The sequence below is a fragment of the Miniopterus natalensis genome, chromosome 19, assembly GCF_054644295.1.
Source record: "Miniopterus natalensis isolate mMinNat1 chromosome 19, mMinNat1.hap1, whole genome shotgun sequence".
NCBI classification, from domain to species: Eukaryota; Metazoa; Chordata; class Mammalia; order Chiroptera; family Miniopteridae; genus Miniopterus; species Miniopterus natalensis.
In genome coordinates, this window is record NC_142099.1 from 13,703,584 (window position 1) to 13,728,774 (window position 25,191).

Consider the following 25,191-nt stretch of genomic DNA (forward strand, 5'->3'; position numbering starts at 1 on the left):
CATGTTTTCCTCATTGAACCGTTGTGGCACTCTGTCAAAAATCAGTTGATCATAAATTTAAGAGTATAACATTTTGATAAATAAGTGTATGTATATCATAAAAGTAAAATTTTATTTAAAAAATATTTTTCTAGCCCTGGCCAGGTGGCTCATTTGGTTGGAGCATCGACCCGTACACCAAAAGGTTGTGAGGGTTCCATTCCTGGTCAGGGCACATACCTAGGTTACAGGTTCAATCCCTGGCCGGGTGTATATGGGAGGCAACCAATATATGTTTCTTTCTCTCTTTCTAAAAATAAAATCAATAAAAACATATCCTCAGGTGAGGATTAAAATGTATTTCTCTAATGAGATAAAGAAACCTGATTTCATTAAACATTTAAAAATAAATATTACTTTCCATTTATTGAATCTGACTCCATCAATGGTAAGATGCATTTAATTTTGTTTATATATCTATTTTATTCATATAACTAATATGGCAAAGATAGAGATAAACCCAGGTCTGGCTGACTCAGTCATGCTCTTTGTTTAGATGATATTGGAAGTGACCTGTTTAAAACAACAGAATATCTACCCTCCCTATCCTACCATAAAGGATTATTTGAAAAACAAAATAGCACTGGTCCAGAAAAAAAATTCCATCCTGCAACAGTCTGATTTAAAGTCCTGATCCCAGGTTGAGGCACATATAGGAGGCAACCAATCGCTCTTGCTTTCATATCTATGTTTCTCTCGCTTCCTTTCTCTCTCTCTCAAATCAGTAAAAACATATCCTCAGGTAAGGATTTTAAAAAAAGATAAAGTTCTATATCACAAGAGAAAAGAGCCACTATTTGGATATGTTTTTCTATTATTTATTCACTTTGTAAACCACTGAGTACAAATTAGTTTTAGTAGAGCTAAAGTGGGGACACAAAGATAAAATCTTTCTTTAAACTAAGGCATTTCCACTCTGGACCTCTTAACCACTATTCATGCCAGAGGCAGGAAGGAAATACTGGTCTACCCATTATTCTCCTTTTTTTCCTTGGAATTAACCGATTCATTCATCTCCTTGAATAGTTAGAGCTTCATCTAAGCTCTAAGCTAATTTCCCAAACAAGACAAAACCAGTAAGACCAAAATGGCTGTTTTCCTTTAAACAGGACTTGTAAATTACTTCCTATTTTCAAAGCCTATTTATCATTAGCAGGTTCTAGGAAAAAGCTAAATCTGCTAAGAATCGGCTTCCACTTCTATGGAATCACTAATAAAAACAAAAGGTCTTTCAAGAGAACGTTGGCATTATGCCTAGAGAATATGGAACCTAACTCTTATCTTCATTAAGCAAGCACTAGCATAGTTACCCAGCTGAGAATTAAGCCTGGTGACTATGTTGTAGTTATACCATTCACCAGCCACAATAACTCATCTTTATTGCAAAACTTGTTTAAACCTGCTGCTTTAAATACCTTCCTGGTGCTGGGCCCTCTAGGAAGAAAAAGGGGATTCAATAATCATAACCCAAAGAACCCCATAGTCAAAAGGGGCAAGAGAGTCACAGCTGAAGAGAGCATTATAATGTATAGGATCAACATCTGCTACACAAATAAGCTGTTCCTGAGGAAAAACTGTCTTCTACATTTTGCAATTTATCCTAATTTCTCCTTCTTTTCTTTCATTTATACAACAAACAACTGTTAAACTTCTCTTAAGTATTAGGCACTGAGAAATCAAAGGAGAGTAAGAAAGACAAATGATCCTGTACTGCTGGAACTTATTACATAATAAGGGAGTCAGATAACAAAAAGAACGAGCAAATACAGTAATTATAGATATGAAAAGAAAAACAGGGTCCTGTGATGCAGAACAAAGGTTAGAACTTTTTAGTGGGACAATCATGAAAACAATTTTAATTATTTATTATTATTTTTTAAAGATTTTTAAAACTGATTTTTGGAGAGAGAGGAAGGGAGGAGAGAGAGAAAGCAGCATCCATGTGAAAGCAAGACATTGATCAGCTGCCTCCTGCATGCCTCCTACTAGGGACAGAGCCTGAAACCTGGGCATGTGCCCTGACTGGGAATCGAAGCCGAAACCTGTTGTTGCACTGGATGATGCCCAACCGAGCCACACTGGCCAGGGCCATGAAAGTTATTTTAATTAATTAATTAATTATAAACATATCTTTATTGATTTCAGAGAGAGGAAAGGAGGGGGAGAGAGAGAGATAGAAACATCAATGATGAGAGTCATTGATCGGCTGCCTAGCCCGCAACCCGGGCATGTGCCCTGACCGGGAATCGAACCCCAATCTCCTGGATCCTAGGTCGATGCTCAACCGCTGAGCCACGCCCGGCCGGGCCATGAAAGTAATTTTAAAGAAAATAATATTTAATATGATTTTGACATTAAGCTCATTCTTGAAGGATGAGAGGAAACCAATCATGAGAAGAGTTTGAAGAGATTTTCAGGCAATGGGAATAATAATAACAATCCTTTTGTGGGAAAGAGTTTGGTATACTCTAGGGTTGGAAAGACGACCAGCATGACCAAATACAGTGACTAAGGGAAAGACAGAAATAGGTACATGGGAAATAATGGGGCAGTCAGGGCCACATCACTCCTAAGTCAGAATAAGGGGTCTGTAATTTACTCCAATGGTAAGCCACTAAAAGATTTTAAGTATGATCTGTTCAAGTTATAAAACCATTTCTCTTTTTCTGTGTGGCAAGTGGCGTGGAACAACAATGGAAGTGGACAGAGCTGTTAGAAGGCTATTGCATAGTGGCATGGACTTGGGTGATAGCAATGGAATTTGAAGAGAGTATGGAAATAATAAAACTTGGGAGATGGACTGGATAAGGCAATGAAAAAAATGGGAGGAATTTAGGATGACTTTTAGGTACTTTTTACTTAGTTGGTAAGCTTCACAGTAGGATCCTAGAAGGTACTGTTATCCAAATGTGAAACAAAGCCTTGACATTTTCTCAAAAAAAAAGAAAAAGAAAAAAGAAAGAAAGAAAGAAAAATCTTGCTAGATTTTCAAGCAGATAAATGATTAAATGATCAGGAAAAGCAGGGGGCCTTTTTCTTTTGAACACAGAAAACATATGAAATCGAAATGATGAAAAGTTGGGTTTTTCTAGATGATATACTCAGAAAATCAAATGCTACAGATACAGTGTTGTTTACTGAAACTCCAGGGAGTAAGAATTATGTCATTTTGACTCCTAGACAGCAAAGAGTCTGCAGAATTCTTTAGAGTGAGTATAAATTAAATGGTAGAAAAAAGAGCTTAACCCCACTAGAGATACAGAAATAATAAATAACAAGAACATAACATTTCACCCAAACTCAAGAAATATCATTTTTCTCAGCAACATATTGTGTATACTCACCAACATGAATGGGGGCTGGAAATAATCCATATTCATGCTCTCCTGGAGAGTATTCCAGCTTTTCTTTCTTTAATTGAATCAATCGGCTCTTTGGGCTATGATTAAAAAAACACACATAGTTAGAGGCGGTAACATTTTCTCCTGTGCTCATATATAGAAGACAGATCGTTCTATCAAGAGTATTTGCTTTAATAGTGGCTTAAATCTTCTTTTAAATTTTTTTATTTTAAAGAGAAGAAGATGGGGGGAGAGAGGGAGAGAGATTGATTTATTTCACTTATTTATGCATTCACTGGTTGATTCTTGAATGTGCCCTGACAGGGGACTGAATCTGTAACCTTAGTCTATCAGGACGATGCCCTGAGATACCTGGCCAGTGCCAACACTGGCTTAAATCTTAAATGCATATTTTTGGAGGGATAGTGCCTTCATGTATGAAGTACCTTCATATATTTTTAAAATCTACATTTCTGGAATAGCCTTTTAGGAATTATACATGAGGAAGAAGAATTGTTAGCATTCTCTAACAGTTCTGCAGAAGAAACCTCAATTTCAGATCTGATCGTAATGATTACCATATATTTCACTAACAATTTATAGTTTATAAAGTACTTTCACATATTATCATTTATATCAATCCTCTGAAGTAGGCAAGAGGAAATGTTAACTCTAGTTTACAGATTTTGAAAACAGATGCTTATGAGATTAGGTGACTTGTCTTAATTTTATTAACTGGTATGGAGATTTAAGATGAAAATCTCAGTACGAGCCCTTGACCTAGAATCGAAACCACACTCCTTTGGTGTCTGGGCCGACTTAACCACTGAGCTACACGGGCAAGGATAAAATCTCAGTTTCTTGCTCAACTCCATTTACTTACTATTCTCTTTATTTCATTCCACAATGTTCTTATAGGCTTACCTCTTCCATGTATCTTACTGGTTTGTGCTCCTAATGTTTGGTATGAGATCAATCTCAAGAGATTTCACAAACATGTAACAGGAAGAGAAAAAAAGGGGGGGAAAAAGAAAAATAAAAGAGGAAAAAAGGGCTCTAGGAGAGCCTTGTTTAGTCGACTATGATTTTATTTTGTCTTAAAGTTCCAATAAATAAAGCAAGGCTGATATATTTCTTTTCTCTACAAATGACAACATATTACCTTTTAAAAAACAAGTCTACTCTATTATGTAACAAGTAGGTAAACTAATGCAAATTTTGCAAATGAGAAAACTGAGGCCCCAAAAAGTTAGTTATTTACATGCTCTGAAGTTCTTAAATTTGAATACTGGTTCTTTTTAGTGGACCATTCATTTGTTTACTCAACAGCTACTGAGCACTCATCAAGTCCAGGTCCTGTTCTAAGTGCTAAGAAACAGTGGTAAGACACTTTACATTCTACTTGGATAGAAAGACAAGGAAATAAGAAAACAGGAAAAAAAAATTAGCAAATAATAAATGCTAGGCAAACAATTAAAATGTGATAGAAAATAATATGGAAAGTGTTTTCTAAGGACATGACATTAAGCTAAGATGTAAATGTTCCTGAGGTATCAGTCATGAGAGGATCTGGGAAGTGGAGAAAGATCAGGCAGTGGAAATAGCTGGTGTAAGATCAAAGTCAGAATGAGATTGGAGAACGAGAAAAAATGAAATGTGGTTGTAGCAGTCCAGATGGAATCAGAAACTAGGTCTCATAAAGTTTTTAAAGCAGTGGTAAAGAGTTTGGGAAACAGTTACAAAGGAAGAAAGGAAAGATGCTAGGTTGTTCTACTTACCCAAATGATTGTGCACAGAAAGATTAATTTTTAAAGCCAACTAAAAGGCATATTTTTTCATCATAAAAGTCAAATATGTAGATCAAGAAAACTACTGTGTTTACAAACAAGCACTCTGTATTAAAGAAAATTTGGTCTACGCTTCATTACATTCAAGATTTATACAAACTGATTAAACAGAGAATATAAAAGTTTTAATTTAGCTAAAACAGGAATGGAAGCAAAACAGGCATTTTACCCTGCTACCATTAGGGTAAGCAAGCAAACAGATAGCAGTCAGGGATGAAAATATTTGGCACCCTAAAGCGAACGAACATACAGTACTACAAAAAAACAACAAGGGTAACCTGTATAGTTCTAGTCCCCCAAATGAATGAAGCCTTGAATACATCTCAAGCACTGAATGGCTCCCTAACAAAAACAATTTTATCCCTGACATTGCAATGCTGATGTCTAAAATACATGATAATCATGTCAAAAACTGTTTTCCTAGTTCTTGGCCAAGTCTGGTTTGGTTCTAATTTAGGCATGGCTGCTTATTTTTCTGTTGGTGATAACTAGAAGGGACTTTCTATTACTTTTTAAATTCTTGGTTCTGTTTTGAGCTCTGCATAGCAGCAGATTAAGAGAATTAGGTTGTCTTTGTCAGTTTGTCTTGGAGATTCTGAACACTCCTAGCATTTTTGTGACATTCATTTGTTTGTACGATACTTAGTTCTAATCACCCAGGAGAAAAACCTTTATACCTGTAGGAATGAAGACTAGCCACTTCAGATATAAAACTGCCATAACTTAATAGTAAATTAAACAGTAAATTTTTGTGATAGGTTTTACTTTTGACCTATGGCTTAAGTTGCAAAAATGAGACTAGTAGATTTTTAAAAGATTAATTAATTTTTATCTTTATTTAATTTATTGGGGTGACACTGGTTAACAGGATCATATAGGTTTCAAGGTTTCTATTATACAAGATCTATATATTGCACTGTGTGCCCAACAGCCAATGTCAAATCATCTTCTGTCACCATTATTAGGCCCCCTTCACTCCCCCATCCCTTTCCCCCTCTGGCAACCACCACACTACTGTTTGTGTCCATGAGTTTCGGATTTATATCCCACATATGAGTGAAATAATACAGTTCTTAGCTTTCTCCTACTGACCTATTTCACTTAGTATAATATTCTCAAGGTCCATCCATGTTGTTGCAAATGGCAGTATTTCACCTTTTCTCATGGCTGAGTAGTATTCCATTGTGTATATGTACAACATCTTCTTTATCCAGTCCGCTATGGCAGGACACTGGTTTATATCCATGTCTTTGCCACCGTGAAAAATGCTGCAATGAACATAGGGGTGCATATATCTTTGCAAATACATGTTTTCAAGAAAATACTCAGGAGAGGAATTGCTGGACTGTTTTCCATAGTGGCTATACCAGTCTACACTCCCACCAGCAGTAAATGAGGCTTCTCTTTTCTCTACAACCTCTCCAACTTGTAATTACTTGTCTTGCTGATAATAGCCATTCTTACAGGTGTGAGGTGGCTTCTCATTGTAGTTTCCATTTGCATTTCCCTAATTGTTAGTGAGGTTGAACATCTTTTCATATATCTGTTGGCCGTTTGTTAGTCTTCTTAGGAAAGGTGTCTAAGTCCTCTGCCCATTTTAAAAATTGGGTTGGTTGTTTGGTGTTGAGTTTTATGAATTCTTTATATATTTTGGATATTAACCCTTTGTCAGGGCTCGTTTGCCTTTGTTTTGCTGTTTCTTTTGTTGTACAGAAGCGTTTTAGTTTGATACCACCCCATTCATTTTTGCCTTTACTTTCCTTGCCTTTGGGGTCAAGTTCGTAAAATGTTCTCTCCGACCAAGGTCCATAAGTTTAGTACCTATGTTTTCTTCTATGTAATTTATTGTTTCAGATCTTACAGTTAGATCTTTGATCCATTTTGAGTTAATTTTTGTACCTGGGGACAAACTGTAATCTAGTTTCATTCTTTTGCATGTGGTTTTGCAATTTTTCCAGCACCATTTATTGAAGAGGTTTTCTATTCTCCATTGTGTGTTTCTGGATCCTTTGTCGAAAATTACCTGTCCATATACGTGTGGTTTTATATCTGGGCTCTCAATTCTGTTCCATCGATCTGTGTGTGTGTTTTTCTGCCAATACCATGCTTTGTAGTTTTCAGTATATAAGTCTTTCACATCCTTTGTTGTTTACTTTTCCATTTTGTTGTGTCTTTTTCAATCTCTTAATAATGCTTTGTAATTTTCAGTGAACACATCTTTCATGTTCTTTGTTAAGTTTATTCCTAGGTATTTTATTCTTTGGGCTGCAATTGCAAAAGGAATTTTTTTTTTCACTTCTTTTTCTGAAGTTTCATTGTTAGTATAAAGGAAGGCAATGGATTTTTGTACATTGATTTTGTACCTGCGACTTTACTGTATTTGTTTATTGTTTCTAATAGTTTGGTGGAGTCTTTAGGGTTTTCTATGTACAGAATCATGTCATTTGCAAAAAATGACACGTTTACTTCTTCCTTCCCCATTTGGATGCCTTTTCTTTTTCTTTCTTCCTTTCTTCCTTCCTTCCTTCCCTCGCTTTCTTTCTTTCTCTTGCCTTAATGCTCTGGCTAGGCCTTGCAGAACTATGTTGAATAAGAGTGGTGAGAGTGGGCACTCTTGTCTTGTTCCTGATTTTAGAGAAAAAGCTTTCAGTTTTTCACCATTGAGTATAATATTGGTTGAGGATTTGGCATGTAGGGCCATTATTATGTTGAGGTACTTTCCTTCTAGTCCTATTTTATCAAGTGTTTTAATCATAAATGGGTGTTTTATCTTATCAAATGTTTTTCTGCATCTATTGATAAGATTGTATGATTTTTTCTTTTCTTTTGTTATGTGGTGGGTTACATTGATTGATTTGCGTATGCTGAACCCTCCTTGTGCCCCTGGGATGAACCCCTCCTTAATCCGTGATACATTATTTTTTGGAAGTACTGTTGTATTTGACTTGCTAGTATTTTGTTTAGGACTTTTGCATCTGTATTCATCAGAGATGTTGGTCTGTAGTGTTCTTTTCTTTGTTGTTAATCCTTACCCAAGGATATTTTTTCTGTCGATTTTTAGACTGAGTAGAAGGTGGGGAGGGAGAAGGAGGGAGGGAGGAAGAGGGGGAGAGAGTGAGAGACATCGATGTGAGAGAGACACATCAATTGGTTGCCTTCTACACCCACCCTGACCAGGACTGGGGATCAAAACTGCTACCCACATACGTGCCCTTGACTGGGAAGCAAACCCGTGACCTTTGGTGTGTAGGCCAATGCTCTAACCATTGATGAACACCGGCCCAGGCTCTCTGTCATTAATTTTTGACAGTTTTAATACAAAGCCTTGGAGAGGGGCCTCTTTGGATTGAGGTAACTAGGTGTTCTGTTTGCTTCTTGGATTTGAGGGCCTAGTTTTTTCCATAGGTTTGGGAACTTCTCATCCACTATTTATTTGAATAGGCGCTCTGTTCCCTTCTCCCGGTATACCTATTATTCTTATACTGCTTTTTTGATGGAGTCAGATAGTTCTCATTGAGTTGTGTGTTTTTTTATGCTCAGGTCCCTGTCTTCTTCCCTCTCTGTCATTTCTAGATTCCTATCTTTGAAATCACTAATAATTTACTCCATCTGGTTGATTCTTTCCCTATGCTCAGTAGTTCACTCCTAATCTCCTTAATTGAATGCTTCATTTCCAGGATTTCTGCTTGGTTCTTTTTTAAACTTTCAATCTCTTTGGTAAGGTACTTGTTTTCTTCATTAATTTGTTTTCTGAGTGCATTAAATTGCCTGTCTGTATTTTCTCACATCTCATTGAGTATTTTCCTAAATGCAATCTTGAATTTTCTATCATTTATATCACACATTTCCACATGTTCTAGTTTGCTATCTGGAGGTTTTTCATTTTCTTTCTGAGCTGCCTCACTACCATGGTTACTCGTGGTATTTGCTGGTCTGCTTTGTCTAGGCATTTATGTATTATTGGCTCTTCTCTAGCAGTTTCTCTGAAGAGGTCTTTCTACTATTTCTCAGTAGGTAGTGCACAATCACAGTATATATTTTTTAATCTGTGAAATCTTATAGCTACCTCTGTGGCTGCTGTCAGACAGTATAGCCCCGCTGTTTAGGGGTGGGATTTATTTTGCCTTCTTGGAAATAGTGACACTGGATCTCTGTGGGGTCTCCTCTGACACGCCCCAACTGGGGATCAGTCACAGAGGGAAACAGTGATTCCGCTGTAATAGCTCTCGGTTTGTAGATCAATGTGTTCCTTGACCTGACACCAAGGGTGATGGAAGTCGAGTTTTGGGAGTCCAAGGGGTGGCAGGGCTCTGTCCCATTTCTTTGTCTGAAACACCAACCACCCAACAGTGGTCAGCTGTGGCAGAACCTCTGTGCTGTGTTCTTGTCCCAGTCTCTTCGTTTGCTCAGCAGCTGTTTGCACTGCTCACCCTGTATGGAGTGACCACTGAGACTGTCCCTCCTGGCCGAAGGATGCACCAGTTACCATCGGCTTCCTCCTCTCTTTGGCTGACCTGGCTGTGAACTACCAGCTACAGGGCTGTGTCTGTGACCATCTGAGCTCTCCTCTTGCCATGCCTCCCCATTTGTTATTGTTTGCCTACCTTTAGATGCTTCAATGAGCGGGTCTCTCAGGCATGTCTCTATACTGAGCAGAAAATCCTTTGAATTATAGTCTATCAGTTTATTAAAGTTTCAGAGGGAGATACAAAGGTGATCTCTCACGGCTGCCATTCCTCTGACGCACTAGTTCTATGTATATGGGTGTGAATTTTAAAAATCCTTTGCTTTTCTTATAAAAAGAAGGTAATCTGTCTTTTATATTCCATTTATAAATGTAACCCATTCAGTATTTGTGGCTAGCTTTCTCTTCTGTTGGTAGATTAGTGGTTTTACTAATTTATATCATTTGGACGCAATATCTAATTAATACAGGCAAATCCATGACCAAATAAGAGAAACAGTATACAAATATTTATGGGGGGAAAAAGCTAGGTTTTCTAATAATCATTGTTAAGTGCTATTCAGTTTATTTTAAGTATTATCTATAATAATTTCTTGGCTTTAGGCATTTGCCACCTTATTTTCAAATTTTGTAACCTAGTAACCTATAATGTAGGACCCAATCTCAAAAGAATAAAACTATTAAGATGTCTTCTATTCTTACACCATATACTAGAATAAACTCAAAATGGATTAAAGACTTAAATGTAAAACTCAAAATCATAAAACTCCTAGAAGAAAACATAGGGAGCAAAATCTCAGACGTTTCTCTCAGTATTATTTTCCCTGATATATTTCCTCAGGCAAGGGAAACAAAAGAAAAAACAAAACAAAACAGATGAGACTATATCAAACTAAAAAGCTTTTGCACAGCAAAAGTAAACAACAAAATGAAAAGATAACCCACTGAATGGGAAAATATATTCGCCAATAATACCTCTGAAAGGAGTAAATACCCAAAATTTATAAAGAACTCAACATAAAAACAAACAATCTAATTAAAAAATGGACACTTCTCCAAAGAGTACATATAGGTGGCCAATAGACATATGAAAAGATGCTCAAAGTGACTAATCATCCTAGAAATGCAAATTAAAATCACAATGAGATACCACCTCATACCTGTCGGAAAGGCTATCATCAATAAAACAACAAGTGCTGGCAAGGATTGGAGAAAAGGGAACCCTCATGCATTGTTAGAGGGAATGCAGATTGGTGCAGCTACCTATCGAGAATAGTATGGAGATTTCTCATGGAACTGCCTATGACCCAGTGATTCCACCTCTGGGTATACAGCTGAAGAAACCCAAAACACTAATTTGAAAGAATATATGCACCCCTATGTTCACTGCAGCATTATTTATAATAGCCAAGCTATGAAAGTAACCCAAGTGCCCATCAATATATGAATGGATAAAAAAGTGGTATATATATATGTGTGTGTGTGTGTGTACACACACACACACACACAAAATGGAATTGTACTCAGCCATAAAAAGAACAAAATCTTACCATTTGCAACAGCATAGATAGGCCTAGGGAATATTATGCTAAGTAAAATAAGTCAGTCAGAGAAAGACAAATACCATATGATTTTACTTGTATGTGGAATCTAAGGAACAAGAGAAATAAACAAACAAAACAGAAACAGACTCAGAGATACAGAGAATAGACAGATGGCTGCCAGAGGGAAGGAGATTTGGGGGAATGGGTGAAAAAGGTGAAGGGATTGAAAAGTACAAATGGGGCGCTGGCTGGGTAGTTCAGTTGGTTAGAGCATTGTCCTTATACAACAAGGAAGCAGATTCGATTCCCACTTAGGGCACATGCAAGAATCAACCAATGAGTGCACAAATAAGTGGAACAGCAAATCAATGCTTCTCTCTCGCCCCCCACTTCCTCCCTTTCTAAAATCAACCAATCAAATAAAAAATAAAAAAGTACAAATTGGCCCTGGCCAGTGTGGCTCACTTGGTTGAATGTCGTCCCATGCATTGCAAGGTCACCAGTTTGATTCCAGGTCAGGGCACATACCCAGGTTTCGGACTTGATCCCCAGCAGGGGGCATGCAGGAGGCAGCTGATCAATGATTCTCTCTCATCATTAATGTTTCTCTCTCCCCCCCTTCCTCTCTCTGAAATCAATAAAGATATATTAAAAAAAATATAAACCATATGATTTTACTTGTATGTGGAATCTAAGGAACAAGAGAAATAAACAAATAAAACTGAATGTAAATAAGTAAAATGAATTCAATGATTTTAAAAAATTAGAAGTACAAATTGGTAGTTACAGAATAGTCATGGGCATGCAAAGTATGTAAAACAAGGAATATAGTTAATAATATTTTTATTAGTAGTATGGTGTCAGATAGGTATTAGATTTATTGTGCTGATCACTTCAGAAGTTATATAAATGCCTAATAACTGGGTTATACATCTGAAACTAATATTGTATGTCAATTGTAATTGAAAAATAAAAAAATATTTAAAACACTTTAATATCACTAGAGGGGGCTAGAGCAACACAGCTGCTGCCTATTCAAGGCTAGCTACTAACACATTTTCCTTAGCCATAAAACTGGACATAGCCAAGCCTCTATAAAAAATAGAAAAGAATGTAAATGTGATTATGAACTCCCTCTCAACCTTTTTCCATTCCTAAGTGGCATACCGAGCTTTCATAATTGATGATGTATAATTCCTGAGAATATAAACAGGGAAGGTCTAATATGTTCTACTCCACATTAGGAGCCAAATCACATGTGGAGAGCTCTTTAATCATCTCTGTTAATGCAATCTTATTTGCTCTTTTTATAAAAACAAGCAACTTCTGAATGTGGCTGTTGACAACCACATATATTATTTATAATTGTCAAAATGATTTTTTCCTAGGAAAAAAGACAAAAGAGGCTCTTCATAGATTAATAATGATGGTGACTGCAGAGAAAAGATAGAAAACAGGATTTAAAAGACATAATTATAAATGTATGTATTCAAATAAAGATGTAATTTGGTCCTGGCTGATTTGACTCAGTGGTTAGAGCGTCAGCCCTCAGACTGAAGGGTCCCAGGTTTGATTACGGCCAAGGGCACGTACCTTGGTTGCAGGCTCTGCTTTGTGTGCAGGAGGCAGCCAACTGATGTATCTTTCTCACATCGATGTTTCTCTCTCTCTTTCCCTTCCACTCTCTCTGAAAAGCAATGGAAAAAATATCCTCTAGTGAGGATTAAAAAAAAAAAGATGTAATTTGTAACATCAATCAATAACTTAAGAGAGGGGGTGTGTAGCTTTCTAGAAGTGGTTTTGGTATGTGATTGAAGTTGGTGTCAATTCAAATTACAGTTATATCTTTAGGAAGTTATATATAATCTCCATGGTAACCACAGAGTAAATAGCTATATAATATATACATAAAAAATAAAGGAATCAAAATGTCACTACAAAAACAACTAAGTTCAAAAGATGGCAGTAATGGAGGAAATGAGGAACAAAAAGCTCTAAGAAATGGAAAGTAATGTTTTCATTATTGATTTAAAAAAAAAAAAGTACCATTATGTAACAAAATGGAACGTATTAAGTCCTTCCTTATTGATAATTACTTTAAATGTAAATGGTTGAAACTACCCAATCAAAACGCAAAGAGGAGAAAAATGGATAAAAAATATGATCCAACCATGCTGTTTACAAGAAATTTACTATAGATCTAAAGCACAAACAGGTTGCCTTTAGTTACTATTCCATGCAAATAGTAACCAAAAGAGAGGCTGGGAGGTTATACTAATAACAGACAACCAGGTATTAACCTATGATCCAGGAGATCGAGGTTCGATTCCTGGTCAGAGGACATGTCCAGGTTGTGGGCTTGATCCCCAGCAGGAGGCGTGCAGGGGGAAGCAGATCAATTACTCTCTCTCATCACTGCTGTTTCTCTCTCTCTCTCTCTCTCTCCCCCCCCCTTTCCCTTCCTCTCTCTGAAATTAATAAAAATACTTTTTAACAAAATGTTACAAGAGACAAAGAAGAACATTAAATATTGACAAAAGTCCATCTACCAAGAAGCTATAACAATTATAAACATATATTCACCAAAGAGAACCCCTAAAATATGTGAAGAACACAGTGACAGAATTGAAGGGAGAAATAGACAGTAGTACAGTAATAATAGTCGGAGACTTCAATATACCAATTTCAATAATGGTTTAGAACAACCATACATATCAATAATGAAATATAAAGACCACCACCCCAAAACAGCAGATTATATAGTTTAGTCAAATGCACATGGAAAATTCTCCAGGACAGACCATATGTTAGGCCATAAAACAAGTCTTAATATAAAGACTGAAACCAGCCTGGCCAGTATGGCTCAGTGGTTGAGTACTGACCCATGAACCAGGAGGTCATGGTTCGATTCCCGATCAGGACACATGCCCGGGTTGGGGGCTTGATCCCCAGTAGGGGGTGTGCAGGAGGCAGCTGATCCATGAGTCTCTCTCATCACTTACGTTTCTATTTCTCTCTCCCTCCCCCCCCTCTCTATGAAATCAACAAAAACATTTTTTTTTAAAAAAAGACTGATATACAGAATATCTTTTCTGATCACAAAGGATTGAAATTAGACATGAATCACAAAGAAAACTAGAAAATTCACAAACGTGTGGAAAACAATATACTATTAAACTATAAGTCAAATAAAAAATCACAAGGGATATTGGAAAATACCTAGAAGTGAATGAAAACGAAAATACAACAGTGCTTAGAGGGAAATTAAGAAGTAAAAACATACACATTAAAACAGATCTCAAATCAATAACTTAACAGCACAATAAACAGTCAATTGTACAGCCACTGTGGAAAATTTGGTGGTTCTTTAAAAAGCTAAACATAAAATTATCATATGTTCTAGCAATTTCACCACTCCTCTGTGTGTGTGTGTGTGTGTGTGTGTGTGTGTGTGTGTGTGTGTGTGTGTGTGTGTGTGTGTGAAAGATTGAAAACAGGGACCTGAATAGATATATGTATGTCAATATCCAGTGCAGGATTATTCAGTTGCCAAAAAGTAGAAACAAGCCAAGTATCATCAATAGGTGAATAGATTCCACTTTGTCATGGTGTATGATCTTTTTAATGTATTGTTGAATCTGATTTGCTAATATTTTGTTGAGGATTTTGACATCTATGTTCATCAGGGACACCTAGAAAAATTTAATCAAGAATGATGGCAGTGAAAGACAAATAATCCAATTAAAAATGGACAAAGGACCTGAATAGACACTTCTCCAAAGAGGACATACAGATGGCCAATAGACACATGAAAAAATCTTCAAAGTCTCTAATCATCAGAGATGCAAATTAAAACCACAATGAGGTATCACCTCATGCCTGCCAGAATAGATACCATCAATAAATCAACAAAGAACAAGTGTGGGTGTTGAGAATAAAAATAAAACGTATAAAAAAGAAAAGAAAGAAATTTAAAGAGTCCATGCTTTCCAACATCCAGTCACTATTTATCACCTTACTTCATGACATTACTTCTATCCTGAAAAACCTCAAAGGTGTCCTGCTTTCTAACTGGTCTTCTAACTTCTAATATTTTCTCATCTAATTCATCTTCCATACCAATACTGTTGTTGCATCTTGATGCAATTTTGGTTGAATCACAGTCTGCCTTTATAGCTGTTTCCACCACCCCCTCCCCATGTATCAGGGCATGAACCAGGCACAGGCACAGACTAAAAGGCAACATGGGATAAGCAAGGAGCTACTTTGTTCCTGGCAGATATGACCACAAAAACCAGTGCAACTCTACTCAGGTTAGGGACACCCCTCATAGCTTTTTAAGACCTTTAATGATTTAGATACAAAAGGGAAACCTTACTAATATGTGGACTCTAAAGAACAAAACAAAAAAAATAGACTCATAAATACCGAAAACAGTCTAATGGTTGCCAAGGGAAAGGGGGTTGGAGAGCAGGGTGAAAATGGTGAAGGGATAAAGAACTACAAAATGGTAGTCACAAAATAGTCTGGGGATGCAAAGTACAGCATAGGGAATATAGTCAATAATATTGTAATAACTATGCATGGGGCCAGGTGGGTACTTGAAATATCAGGGGACCACTCTGTAAAGCACGTGATTGTCTAGCCACTGTGCCGTACCTCTGAAACTAATACAGAATAATGAATGTAAACTGTAATTGAAAAAAAAAAAGAGTAACCTTGCAATTTATTTGTAACATTCTGTAGCTCAAAAAACAAATAGGCAGAGCATGGAGGAATTTCAGGACGGTGAAACTATTCTGTATGATATGATACTCTAGTGGTGAATACATGTCATTATACATTTATCAAAACCTACAGAATGTACAACACCAAGAGTGACCCCTAACGTCAACTACAGGGTTATATAAATGTCTAATCACTGGGTTGTACACATGAAACTAAGATAATATTATCTGTCAACTGTAACTGAAAAATAAAATATTATTCAATTAAAAAAAATACTGATGTAATTGATGATATTGATCTTTTGATGCACAGTTTGATTTTATTATTAATCTCTCATTTTTAGGGGTTTAACCCAGAAAAAACACATCAGTAAGCACAGAAGTAAAACTTGAACCATATTTTTTTTAAGCAGAAAACTTGATCAACATATTTTTTGCTTTCTCTACTCAGCAAAAATATTGCTTTAAAATTGTACCTGTATTAGATCTTTCTAAAATGCATTCCATTTTCTCATTTGTAGTGACAGAATGCTAATTTTTTTCAGACATTATTATATGGAATAATGACCATAATTTTCCAGTCTTCCCTGTGGCTGAAGTGTGGTTACATGACTATGTTCTGGCCAGTGGCTATAATTAGGTTTTGAATTTTCCTTTCTTAGTCATTTTGGGCTGCTATAACAAATTACCACAAAGTGGCTTAAACAACAAACATTTATTTCTCACTTTTCTGGAGGCTGGCAAGTCCAAGATCAGGATTAGGTTTTGGTGAGAGCCCTCTTCCTGGTTTGCAGATACCGCCTTCCTGTTGTGTCCTCACATAGCAGAGAAAAATTCTCTCTCTCAGCGTCTCTTCTTCTAATAGGACTAATCCTATTCAGGAGAGCTCCATCTTTATCCCCTAATGACCTCCCAAAGGCCTTACGTTCAAATACCAACACTCTGGGGATTAGGGATTCAGCATGACTTCTGAGGGGGGACATACTCAGTTGTGGTGTTTCCTTACCAAAAAAGTGCATGTTTTTACTTCCTTTTCTGCTCTCTGTAATGCAGGCCTTATGGCTGGGCTCTAGCAGCTATGCTGAAACAAGAGGACAAGATATAACGACAGGAATGCAAGCCTGGTGCTGAAATGAAAGAAGAGAAAAAAAGGACCCTAGGTTCCTGAAGACACCGGGAAGATACCGTATTAACCTTGAACTGTGTACTTCACAACTTCTTTTACATTAGAGGAAAATAAATGTCTATCGTTTAAGTCTTGGTTATTTGAGGATTTCCTATTACTGGAAGCTGAAACTAAGTGTAATGAAACATGTTCATGACCAAGAAGGAGGAATAGAATTTATAGAGTTTATGTGCTATCTACTTCAGTGGCGAGTCAATGAAAAACCTTTTCAGTGCAAAATAAAGTGTTGTGATTTACATGTTGATCACTCAAACCACAAGTCAGATGTATCTCTAAAGTCTAAACTCATCTTTCAATGTCACTTTCTTGACTAAATTCAGACCCTCATCACCTTTTTTTCTTCTTTAATCCTCACCCCAGAATATTTTTTCCATTGCTTTTCAGAGAGTGGAAGGGAGAGAGAGACAGAGACAAACACTGATGTAAGAGATACACACCAACTGGTTGCCTCTCACATGCACCCTGACTGGGGGCTGGGGATTGAGCCTCAAACTGAGGTATGAGCCCTTGACCAGAACTGAACCTGGGACCTTTCAGTCCGCAGGCTGATGCTCTAACCACTGAGCCAAACTGGCCAGGGCAACCCTCATGACCTTTTGATGGATAGTGAGTTTCTGCTGTTAGTAACTCTCTCATTCAGTTCACATTCTACTATGTTGCCAGACTTATCATCCTAAAACACAAACTTATACTTTTACTTCCTTTCCTAAAAATACCATTTTCAATTTCCTTTAGCTTAATGGGATAAATACCTTACAGTCAGTCTGTCCATGGTTTGTGGTTGCTCAGTGTTCAGTTTGTTCTGGTCGGCAGTTAAGTTGCCTGGAGATCAGCTGGGATTCTGAGAAACACTTATTGTCCACAACACCCACTGCACTTCAGAAAAGTGTCAGTGTTGAGTCGTTCTAACATATAAAAAGCTTTACAACCTAGTACGTGTCTTTGCACAATCTATTCTCTCTAAACGGAATGCTCCTCTCCACCCAGAAAACTACTATGAAACCTCCATAACCCAACTCAACTATATTCTATGTTTTAATTTTTTTATTGATTTTAGAGAGAAAGAGGAAGGGAGAGAGAGGGAGGGAGGGAGGAGAGAGAGAAACATCGATTTGTTGTTCCATTTATTTATGCACTCTATGGTTGATTCTTATATGTGCCCTGACTGGGGATAAAGCCTGCAACCTTTTTTTTTTAATAAATTAAAAAAATATATATATATATCTTTATTGATTTCAGAGAGAGGAAAGGAGAGGGGGAGAGAGACAGAAATATCAATGACAAGAGAGTCATTGGGGATCGAGCCCGCAGCCTGGGCATGTGCCCTGACCAGAAAATGAACCTCGATCTCCTGGATCCTAGGTCGATGCTCAACAGCTGAGCCAGGCCTGGCCGGGCAAGCCCACAGCCTTTGCACATCAGGATGACGCTCTAACCAACTGACCTATCCAGCCAGGGCTATAAAATACTTCTTATTCAATGACAGTTAGTTGATATCCCTTTGGGGGCTTTAAAACTTCTCAGTTAGTGCTTATCAAGCTGTACTTTCCCAAGGAAATATTAAGTTTTTTAAAGTAAGGTATAGTTTACAAAGTGCTTGGAACAAAGAAAACATTCAATCAATGAGGAATGAATGTAGAAAAATCATCAAGATTATTTTAGGTACATGCATAATGCCACTATTTTTAATTAACAAAAAAAGCACCATTAGAATACATATTATATTTGTATTGTGTTTTATGATTGTGTCAAAGTGTTTTTTCAAACATGGACGAATAAAAGGTCTTTAAAGGATGTCAGCTGACAGGTACTATTACTTACTCTGTAGTTTTGTAAACATCAGAATACAGCCCTGCTTTCTGATACTTCTTCTTTGGGGGGCGTGGGGCCTTCTTTTCTCTTGGGATGAGAGAAAGCACAGGCTGCAAGGTACTTTCAGGTTCAAGAGGTTTGGCTGGGGTTTCAGGAGGACTGGGAATTTCAACTGCTGCTTCAGTAAAGCTATAAAAAGAAGTTTAAAGATAATTTTATGGTGAAAAAACTATTTTCCTGCAAATGATTTTCTATTTTTAAAAAATAACAGCAATTTTAAAAAGGAGATATGGAATCTTCCTCATCTGGCCATGCTGAAGTAACAGATACCAGACTTGTCCTCCTGACAGAAACTAACAGAAATACAGTAAACTACTATAGACTTTGATAATATTTATGAAACAATCATCAGATATCACACGACAGTTAGTGCAGCACTGTGATCCCTGAGAAAAACTGAAAAACAAACAAAACAAATGGGGGGGCGGATGAGTCCTATAAAAACTTTGCCTTTATGAGGACTCTGGTAGAGGAAGTAGAACAGTTGAAAAGAGAGAACGATCAGAGTACAGAGAGGTGAGGCCGCTGGAAATCAGGGGCAGAGTATTGGAGTGAAGGAAGTTAAGGAGAAAAAGAACTGGAAACCTGCATATGGATCTCCTTTAGTATACTGCTAAATACTAAGTTGTGCATGTGCAGGGTGAAATTCTACATGGCCAGTCAAAGAACTACCAGAGTACTTTAACCTGAACAATTCCCAGAGCTCATACATGATGATAGATAATCAGATTCCACTAGGCAGAGCAGAAAGACATTGCCCAATACCAGGGACATTCAATAGAGATCCCAGAGGGTAATAGTATCCATTTTTGTACAGCTTAACTATCCCTGGACTAAAGGCAGGCCCTAATGGAGCTTAAAAACAAACTTCAAAAGAATCCAAGCTGATCTACAAGTAACTTAACTGCCTACCAAAATAAATTAAACACTACAAAAAAACCAAAAACCAGACACAATAATGCGACATTAACAATGTAAAAAAATTCATAATGAAAAAAAAATTTAAAGAGTAATGGTCAAAAATTTTCCAAATTTGATAAAAAGTATAAACTCAAAGTTCTAAGAAGCTAAACAAACCATAAAGAAAATAAATTGAAATAAAACAAATAAGGGATATCATAATAAACTTGCTGAAAACTATTTGATGAAGAAAATAAAAGGCCAGAGAAAAAACGCACGATATATACAGGAGTACAAAATTAAGAATGAATGCAGCTTTCATGTACAAACAATGCAAGCCAGAAGGCAATGAAATAACATCTATAGTACTAAAAAGGAGGGGGGTGGGAAAGGCCTCTAAATTCATTAAGAATTCAAAATAAATAAAAACCATCTTTAAAAATTAAGGTGATTCCAGTTCTAGGCTATCTAAAAGGGAATTGCTAGATTATATAGTGTTGATTTGTAACATTTTGTTACAAATACCAAAATGTAAACATTACATATTATAAATTTCCTCTCCCAGTTTATAGCAGGTCTTTACATGTGATGTGTGATGAACAGAAATTCTTAGTTATAATATAATTCAGTATACTAATTTTTACCTGTATGGTTACTGCTTTTGACTTCTGTTTATGAAATCCTTTCTGACAAGGTCATGAAGTTTTTCTCCTTCCATATTAGCCTTTAAAAGTTTAAAGTTTTGCTTTTATATTTATGTATTTAATCAATTGGGAATTAATTTTTCTGTATGGGATAAGACAAAATCTAATTTCATTTCCATTCCTGCACAATACCAAATTTTGGGGCACAAGGTATTGAATATTGTTTTCTTTCCCCATTAGTATGCAGTGTCAACTCTGTCATACAGCAAGCTTGCATACATGCATGGATTTGCTTCTCTTACCCATACAGTTCCATACTAGCTTAATATACCATATCTTGAAATTAAGTCTTGGGATAAATCCATCGTTTTATTCAGTTAATTCCATCCTTAGGGATATACCTTAGAGAAATTAGTGCCCAAATCCACAATGGACATTAGAGTAATATTAAGAGCAGCATTTTTAGATAATAGCCTCAAACTGGAAATAACCCAACATTAAAATGGAAAAACTGTATTATAGACAAACAATGGATTGCTATACAGTAACAAAACAAAGGTAACTACAGCAACATGCAACAACAAAGATAGTTTAACATGTATATGTTGAGCAAAAAATGTGACACACAAAAGCGTATGCCTTGTGAATTCCATTTCAATGAAGTTCAGGAAGGATAAACTAAACTACATGGTCTATGGTTACATACTTAAATGGTATAAAAAAGGTAAAGATGCGGTGTCCTTAAAAGTTAGGAGACTGACTATATCTACTGGTAAGGAAGCAGTTTATGATTGGGAAGGATCATGGGGTGCTAGCAACGTTCTATATAATCTTCCGTTTTATATCTACATGTGTGTTAACTTTATTAAAAAATTTTGAAACTGATGACTTGCTCTGGCTGAGCAGCTAACTCAGCTGGTTAGAGAGTCGACCTGATATTCCACGGCTGTGGGTTTGATTTCTGGTCAGGGCACAAACAAGACCAGTGGATGCAAAAATAAGTGGAACAACAAACGGATATTTCTCTCTTTTTCTCTCTAAAATCAATCAATAATTAAAAAAAACAAATGGATTACTTATATTTATATATTTTCTGTATGTGTATATCTTCCTCACTCCCCTCATATTGTCTAAAGTGTATTAAGCAGACTTAAATATATATATTTAAATATATCTTTATTGATTTCAGAGAGAGGAAAGGAGAGGGAGAGAGAGAGAGAAACATCAATGATGAGAGAGTCATTGATCGGCTGCCTTCCGCACGCCCCCGACTGGGGATCGAGCCCATAACCTGGGCATGTGCCCTGACAGGGGAATCGAACCCCAACCGCCTGGATCCTACGTCGACGCTCAACTGCTGAGCCACGCCCAGCAGGGCTGATATTTTTCTTTAAAGTGTGGTAGAACTCTCTTTTGAACTGTATGGTCCTGGTGTTTTCTTTGTGGCACAATTTAAAATTATAGAATCAATTTACATAACAGGAGCACTCAGGCTATGTCTTCTGGAGTAGGTTTTTTCCCCCTAGAAACACATACATTTCAACTGAATTTTCCAATCTGTTGGACATAAAGTTCTTATAGTAGTCACTTTAAATTTTTTTAAAAAAATTGATTTTGAGAGAGAAAGGAAGGGAGAGGGAGAGAGAGAAACATTTATGAGAAAGAAGCATAGATTGGCTGCCTCCTGCACGCCCCCTACTGGGGATCAAGCCAGCAACCCAGGGATGTGTCCTGACCAGGATTCTAACCGGTAATAATCTGGTGCATGGGACGACTCTCAACCAACTGAGTCACACCAGCCAGGCTAGTAGTCATTTTTTAATCTCTCATATATAGCTCTCCTTTTTAATTCCTAATTTTATTATTCACTTTCTCTTTATTGATTACCAGAAGTTTGTATATTTATTTTTTAATTTTAGAGAGAGAGGAAGGGAAACATCCATTTGTTGCTCCACTTATTTATGCATTCTTTGGTTGATTCTTGTATGTGCCCTGATAGGAGATCAAACTCACAATCTTGGCAAATCGGGATGATACTCTATAACCAACTGAGGTACCTGGCTGGGGTCAAAGTTTGTATATTTCTTAGTTTTCAAGGAACTTTGGTTTTCAGTGATTTTCTCTATTATACTTTTATTTTGTTAATTCAATATATATGTTTTATTAACTTTCTTCACCATTTGGGGACTTATTTTGTTTAACTAATTTATTAATTAGTCACCTAGTTCATAAATTTTTAAGCATTTAAAATGATATAAGCATTAAAGCCTGTGAACCTCCCACTACATACCGCTTTAGATATAAGCCATAAGTTTCACTATGTAGCACAGTATTTAGTTCTAAATATTTTTATTATGATTTTTTTTTACCCCTCCCCCCCTTTTTTAAGATTTTTAATTGATTTTTAGAGAGAAAGGAAGGGAGAAGGACAGAGAGAGAAACACTGATCGGCTGCCGCCTGCATACCCTCCAACGGGGATCAATCCTGAAACCCAGGCACGTGCCCTCACTGGAATGGAACCAGCAACTTCTCAGTGTATGGGATGACACCCAACCAACTGATCCACACTCGTCAGGGCTACCCAAGTTTTGAAAACTTATCTTTTTTCCTTTTAGAACCAGAAGCTGAATCCAGTCTAGAACTCAGCTCATAACCATCATACCCTTCTTTGGCATTCTGGTTTGTTATTAATCACAAATAGTGACCAAGCTCTTTAACACGGCATACAGGCTTTCTGAATGATCTGGTCCCCACAACCTTTCCCCTACACTCATTTAACACTATACTACTCTAATTCACTTTGTTTTGGCTGCAAAAGCTTTTTTCAACTTCTCTAAACATCCCATGCATTTTCACACTTATCAGCCTATAACGTTTGCTCTAGCTTTGTTCCTTTAAATAACATATAATGTGTATTCTTAAGATTGTGGCATACTCATTACTTTCACAGGAAAAATAAGTCAATTACCTCTATGATATATCCTCATAAACCTAAATAACTTTTTTTTTGGTTTTAAATATGTCTTTACTGATTTCAGAGAGAGGGAAGGAGAGGGAGAGAGATAGAAACATCAATGATGAGAGTCATTGATTGGCTGCCTCCTGCACGTCCCCTGCTGGGGATCAAGCCTGAAACACAGGCATGTGCCCTGGCTGGGAATCGAACTGGGATCTCCTGGATCATAGGTTGATACTCAACTGCTGAGCCACACCGACTGGGCTGAATAGCTTTTCATAATAGCACTTAGACTTTAAGATCCATGAGGAAAGGGAATATATCTATAATTACATATATTTTATCTATCTTCAGCACATGGAATAAATAATTTTGCAATAAATACTTATTAAAGAAAGAAATGAATAAACTCCTGCTACATAACAAGTATTATAGTAGGTTCCAGTTAGAGAAAGGTGAAAAACTGCTGTCTCTGGGAACTCACTGTGTCATGTCCCTTCCTGCACAATCTCTTTAGAGTAGAAACTGTATCTTTCTCTTCATAATCTCATCCCATTTCAGAATATAGTTTTGTGGAAAATAACTGTGTTTAATATTGCTGACAATGACACTAGAATTAATTGGGACAAAAAAGCTTATGTGAAATAAAGCCTTTTCTCTTTGAAGCACATTTCTAAGATGAGCCTTCCTAAAGTGAATGATCAAGATGTTATGAACTGTCACTTTCTAAGTACAGTGAAAGCAGAAATCATTCGCTTTGTAGAAGGATTTTAAAGCTTCAGTAATTAAAACAGAATAACAGTGATACTGAAACAGACTGGTGGGAAGAGCATATAAAAATCTGAAAAAAAGACCCTAAGAGCCAAAGAGATATAAGAATTTAGTATACAATAAAGGTGTCATTTCAAATAAGTAGGGAGATGATAAAAAATAATAGTGGTAAGATCATCACATAAAAATTTGAAAACAGTAAATCTCTTTTTAAATTAAATTTTTCTTTTGCCTTTCTAAAAGAGCTGAAATAAAACAAAAGAAAAACACTACTAAAATCCACTGGGAATACAAATATAATTACCTGCAACATAAAAATAGCCATGCTTACAAATTTGTGACCTTGATAATGACTGGCCATAAATATAACATTAACCCATACCTTACATGAAAGTAAATTTCAACTGATTTAAGGTCCTACATCTAAAAAAGTAATATGCAATCTACCGAAGGAGAATAATTAAATAAATTATGATATATTCTTAGCATGGAGTAGGATAATTGTATGTACTAATGGCAAGATCTCCAAGATACATAAAGAAAAAAAGTTAAGTTAAAAAATTAGGTATAGTATGATACTAATTACATGAAACAACAGATCTGCATATGTTCATATTTATAAATGCATAAGAAAAGGCATCAAAGGATACATAATATCCTGTTTAACACTTTTACCCATGAGAAGAACAGGTCTGGGAGGATGAGATCACATGAAAAAAGAATTTTAACTTTTGAATCAATAAATTTCTAGTTTCACTGATTTACTTATAAGCATGTATTACTCATGAAAAACACTGAAATCCCATACATTCTCTAGAAAAAAACAAGAGTTTTCACAGATGTATGCATAGAGAGGTATGAAAAACCTCCCAACAAATAGGATTCACCAAGGCAAGTG

At 36.4% G+C, this 25,191-nt stretch overlaps 1 protein-coding gene and 1 pseudogene across 6 annotated transcripts in view; both read right to left on the bottom strand.

Moving 5' to 3' along the window:
• ASH1L (ASH1 like histone lysine methyltransferase) overlaps nucleotides 1–25,191 on the bottom strand; it is a 108,170-nt gene that overhangs the window by 29,161 nt on the left and 53,818 nt on the right. For 5 of the 6 annotated variants that reach the window (XM_016221375.2, XM_087828264.1, XM_016221374.2 and 2 more), the window contains 2 exons: nucleotides 18,971–19,150; nucleotides 3,384–3,478 (listed from right to left, as the gene is read on the bottom strand). In XM_016221375.2, coding sequence (XP_016076861.2) covers nucleotides 3,384–3,478; nucleotides 18,971–19,150 — 275 coding nt within the window. The remainder of the gene's footprint in view (nucleotides 1–3,383; nucleotides 3,479–18,970; nucleotides 19,151–25,191) is intronic. The other variant, XM_016221377.2, reaches the window with a different exon arrangement.
• On the bottom strand, nucleotides 15,433–15,559 carry LOC148090891 (small nucleolar RNA SNORA48; annotated as a pseudogene).